A 5,047-nucleotide genomic window follows, 5' to 3' on the forward strand; every position below is an offset into this window, starting at 1 on the left:
TCCTCTAGATGCAGCCACACCGAACAGGAAGTCGTCACATTGTTTATTTTTCAAGTTATTGTGCTCACTACACAGATGGACGGACAGAGGACATTTCCAATCCCCCCCTTTTTGCTGTGAGTGGGGACAAAAAGAGACTTCCTTCTGTCTAAAGGTCCAAACCCAGAGGACCGTGGGGCTCAAGTTCAGTTTGTTTGTTTGGTCTCAAATGAGGAGACGTCACCTGCAGTGAGAACACCGTCAGTACGTTGGAGTTGGTGCTTTGTGTGCACGTGTGCTGGATGATCTGTGGGGACAGAAATGAATGAAGCAGAAGCCCAGAATAAAAAGACGAGAGTTGGACAGATGGCGGCAGCTGCAGAGAACCAGGACACACGTTGACATTTGAGTCGAACCTGTAACAGTGGAGCAGTGGAGCAGTGGAGCAGTGGAGCAGCGGGCGGTGTCCTACATCCACAACATCTCGCTCTGAATGTCCAGCCGCTCTGTTTCTGAGATTCCCACTAGAAACTGTTTGAGGGGAGGACAACCCTTCCAGCTGCAGGCAGCACATCTGGAAACAGCTTCTGTCAGGTTGTGGTGCGTGTCCGACCCGGACCTCCGGCGTGCAGTCGGTGTTCTGGTTGCACAAAGGTCATCTGCTCATTCAGCCTGCCTGCTCGTAAAACGCTTTGATTTTCTGTCAGTCCCCGTTTCCCTCAGAGGACTGGGAGCTGTGGGACCAGCAACATTAATCAGCAACTTCCAGATCGAGAGGAGGAACGGTTCAAGTGTTCATGAGCCGAACTACAATCCACCTTTGAAGCTTTCTGATGTAATTTCTATCCCTACATGTCCAATCTGACCCGGCATGTTCCATCTGTCTCTACATGTCCCATCTGTCTCTACATGTTCAATTCAATTCAGTTTATTTATATAGCGCCAAATCACAACAAAGTTGTCTCAGGACACTTTACAGGAACATTCACAGACATAAAAGCCAGTTAGTAAAGTTCTCTATCTAAGGAATGTGTTCTCGCTGTCCCTACATGTCCCATCTGTCCTTCCATGTCCCATCTGTCTTTAAGTGTCCCATCTGTCTCTAAATGTCCAATATTTCCTTATGTCCAATCTGACCCACCATGTTCCATCTGTCTTTACATGTCCCATAAGTCTCAACATGTCCAATCTATCCCTACATGTCCTATTTACATGTCCCATCTGTCCCTATGTCCTTTTCTGTCCCTATATGTCCAATCTGACCTGGCATGTTCCAGCTGTCTCTAGATGTCCCATCTGTCCCTACATGTCCCTGCTGTTCCTACATGTCCCATCTGTCTCTACATGTTCTCGCTGTCCCTACATGTTTCATTTGTCTCTATATGTCTCATCTGTCCCTACATGTCCACGCTGTCCCTACATGTCTCATCCGTCTGTACATGTCCAATCTTTCCCTATGTCCTTTTCTGTCCCTACATGTCCAATCTGACCCAGCATGTTTCATCTGTCTCCACATGTCCCACCTGTCTCCACATGCCCCACCTGTCTCCACATGCCCCACCTGTCTCCACATGTCCTACCTGTCTCCACATGTCCCATCTGTCCCAACAAGTCCAATCCATCTGTTTTTAATCAGCAATAAGCTAAAATATATTTCTTCACCTGTTTCTCTTATATTTCTTTATTTCTGGTCATTGTCTTTCAAATATTCAGTTTCCTACGTATGAGAATTGTTTCATGTTGATTTTTATCTGATTCCAGATCATTTTCTGTTTCAACTGAGCAACAAGCAGCTGAACTTTCTGATCGATTTCACCCACAGAGTCATTATCGTGTCCGAGCTGAGGCTGCCGTATCGGCTCCCATCAGAGGTCCCATTACCTCTGTTATTGTCTGACGCGACATCTTGAAGAGTCCACGCCCTGCGGGACACATCCCTCACTCCGAGCGATCCGATCCAGCCCAGCCGAAGCCTGAAGCGGAAGATAAGGAGCTCCGGCAGCGAGATAAGAGACCCCTCCAAACTGAAAGCAGCTGAAAGGTAAAGACACATTTCTCCAGGCGTTCAGAGACGAGCGCCGATACGCGCCTCAAACCTGTTCCATTGTTCCCTACTTCCTGTTCTGGTGCACGGCCAAGGCCTTCCTTTTGTTTTCAGTAAACGACTTTTAGAAATGCACACGGGGAAAGCAGGCGGTCCAGCTGAGCACGAGCCAAAGGCTAATTTAGCAGCACAGAACGTGCCTCGCTGATTGCATTGCAACACCGGAGAAAAGCCAACAATCAGCAGAAAGGAAACGGTCCACGAAGAGCGTGCTGGAAACATCAAACACGCCATCTGCACGTGCCAGGCGGGGAACAAGGGGGTCAAAGGTCACACAGATATTTGCATACGAGGCAACAAACAAGAACGTCTTTGTGGATTTATCCATTGTTTTTCTCCAAAACAAAATCTAAGTCCAGGAAATTAAAACAAACTAGAGAAACTGAATTTCCTGTGAAGATGCAGAGTGAATGCTTATTGCAGAAGAACTTGCTGAGAAAGGTGAAATTAGCTATTAAAAAAAATGCCGAAATGTAGCTGAAATGGAAGAACAAGCTTAAATTAGCAGAAAAAACATTTTATGAAGTAGGTTTAAATAAGCAGAAATTAGCACAAAAATAAGGAAATTAACAAACAAAGTAGCTGAAAAGGCAGAAAGCAGCTTAAACTACCAGAAAGAAACAAAAAGAGCTGAAATTAGCTAAAAGTGTGGAATTAGCCAAAAAGCTAAATTTAGCGCAAAACAGCTAAATAGTAGCTGAAATAGCCAAAAAAGCTGAAACTAGCATAATTAAGCTGAAAGGAGTATAAAAAGCTGTAATTATCAGAAATAATTTAATTATGCTGAAATTAACAGAAATTACCACCAAAATAAAATCTTGAATTTATCTGAAAATAGCCGAAATTACCTAGGAAATGCTAAAAAGGTAGCAGAGTGGTTCTGTGAGGGCAGTAGTAGTAGTTTTTTATGTTTTTTAGTATGTTTTTAGTATTTTTGATGCATGCTTTGGTATTTCTTGTAGCTTTTTTTTTTTTTTTTTGCGAGTCGAGACGGTTCTTCTCGTCCTAAGCTTTTCATTCCATTGTTGACCTTGTGTTGATTTTGCATATGACCAATAATCCTAACCTGAGGTTGTATTTGTATCATGCTTGAGGTACTTTTCACCTATTTTTGACCTCTGTGTGCCTCTGGTTAGGGTTAAAGTTGATGTATCACTTTTTTATGTTCTTGCCTTCGGTTCCATGTGCTGCTTATAGAACTTACCCAGAATCCTCAGCTGCGTCACAGCTCCATGCAGGCCGAAGAACATCCAAAGTGGGCGGGAGTTGTCCACACACACCTGCATGCCCACGTTGGTGCCGTTGTGGCTGAGGATGACCTCACCCTCTTGGTTGACCAGAAAGCCCAGGATGTCGCTGCTCTGCAGCGGCGTCGGCACACGGCACACGGCCCAGAACTCCTTCCGGTCCACCAGAGCCTCCGGGTTGTAGGGCAGGTCGCTGGGTCGCAGGACTGCCGGGTCGCAGGACGTCACGCCATACGACAGGGAGCCCGAACGCACCGGGCTGGACTTGGTGACCTTGATGAAGACGGTCTCTCCGGTGCGCAGGGGCCGGTTGGTGAAGACCAGCGTGCGCTCCTCTCGTGCGTGCTCGGAGCGCGCCACCGTCTGCTCGTCCAGCGTCTTGATGTGAGCGCCGCGCAGCTGGTGGAAGTGCAGGTCGCTGTCCAGGGCGGAGGGCAGCAGGGAGGACTGCTGCGAGTTCAGGGAGTTCTGGGGGATGGGGCAGGTGGAGGAGGATGAGGCCGAGGCCAGGTGGAGGGTGTGGCGGTGGGAGTGGCTGTGGGCGGGGCCTCCATCCTCCTGCTGCAGGTTCAGGTCACACAGGCTGACGGACAGGCGAGAGTCATCCGCCTCGCGCCGCAGAGAGGAGGAGCGCACGGTGGTGAAGGAGCGTGGGCGCAGGCAGTCAGGGGGAACGATCTCACTGTCTGAAAAGAAAAGAATGGAAAGAAAAAGCGTTAGATGCGTTTTGATTCATAAACCACATGTAACATATTTGATTCTAATGACAGGAACACTTTGGAGGCCTGGAAATTTGTTTTCAGTGACATCTGGTCTGATTGCTAAACAAATCCAGACTAAAGTGGAGATGTTTACCCAGAATGCACTGCAGCAAACAGCTCCTCTCAGCTGTCAGCACGGTGGTGGAGGATTGATGGTTTGGGCTCCTGTCAGTCACTAAGTGGACCAGGAACTCCTCTGTAGACCAAAGGGTTCTGGAGTCCAACAGCTGAAGGCTAGACCAAACTGAGCCCAACAGGACCATGATCCAGAACCCAGCAGCTGATCTACAACAGAACGGGTCAGAAAGAGGTGGGACTGTCTATCTCCTGGGACTCTACAAGCCTCTGCAGCAGCTCTGAGACAAAGACAAGTCTCCCTTTGGGACAATAAACCACCCTCTATCTTATCTTCATCTTAGAGCGCCATAAGGTTTCAGCTACACCCCAACAAATTAGATTTGTTGCACTTCCTGTTCTGGTATCTCGGTCCACAGAGCCATTCCTATCCTTGTCTCTAATATCCGTCTGATAAACGACCCACAGGTCGCTCGCCTTGTAGCTGCTTTAAATAACAGCTCTTAATAATCTCCCCCGAGGCTTCAGCTGGTGTAAAATTAGCCCCCGGTCCCGACTGAGCTGCCTGTTTGGTGTCCTCACTCAGAGTCTGGACGGGACGGAATCATCTGGGTTGGACTGATGTCGGAACATGTTTGCTAGCAGGATGCTAAGTCAGAAGGACGGCAGTGAAACGGTTTTGAAGTGGTAAAAAGCGTGGCACAGAATAAAAAGATAGAGGTGTTGGTGGTGGTGGTGGGGGTGGGGGGGTGGCGACAACCTCTGAATGGTCAGGTCAGACCCAGACTATCTGACCTGGTCCTGAGAGTCTGGACTCCTCTTAGCCTCGTTATGAGCCCCGAGGGACGAGCTGGAAGCTGGAGCAAACAGAACTAGAAGGC

The 5,047-nt window shown here is 48.1% G+C and overlaps 1 protein-coding gene across 1 annotated transcript in view; it reads right to left on the reverse strand.

The window, feature by feature from the left end:
• Positions 1 to 5,047, reverse strand: part of neurl1aa (neuralized E3 ubiquitin protein ligase 1Aa) — a 42,204-nt gene that overhangs the window by 2,532 nt on the left and 34,625 nt on the right. Inside the window, exon 4 of the mRNA XM_037690125.1 lies at positions 3,288 to 4,016. Within this exon, the coding sequence (XP_037546053.1) occupies positions 3,288 to 4,016 (729 nt within the window). The remainder of the gene's footprint in view (positions 1 to 3,287; positions 4,017 to 5,047) is intronic.

Source organism: Nematolebias whitei, chromosome 16 (genome assembly GCF_014905685.2).
Source record: "Nematolebias whitei isolate Nwh7 chromosome 16, NemWhi1, whole genome shotgun sequence".
Taxonomy (NCBI): Eukaryota; Metazoa; Chordata; class Actinopteri; order Cyprinodontiformes; family Rivulidae; genus Nematolebias; species Nematolebias whitei.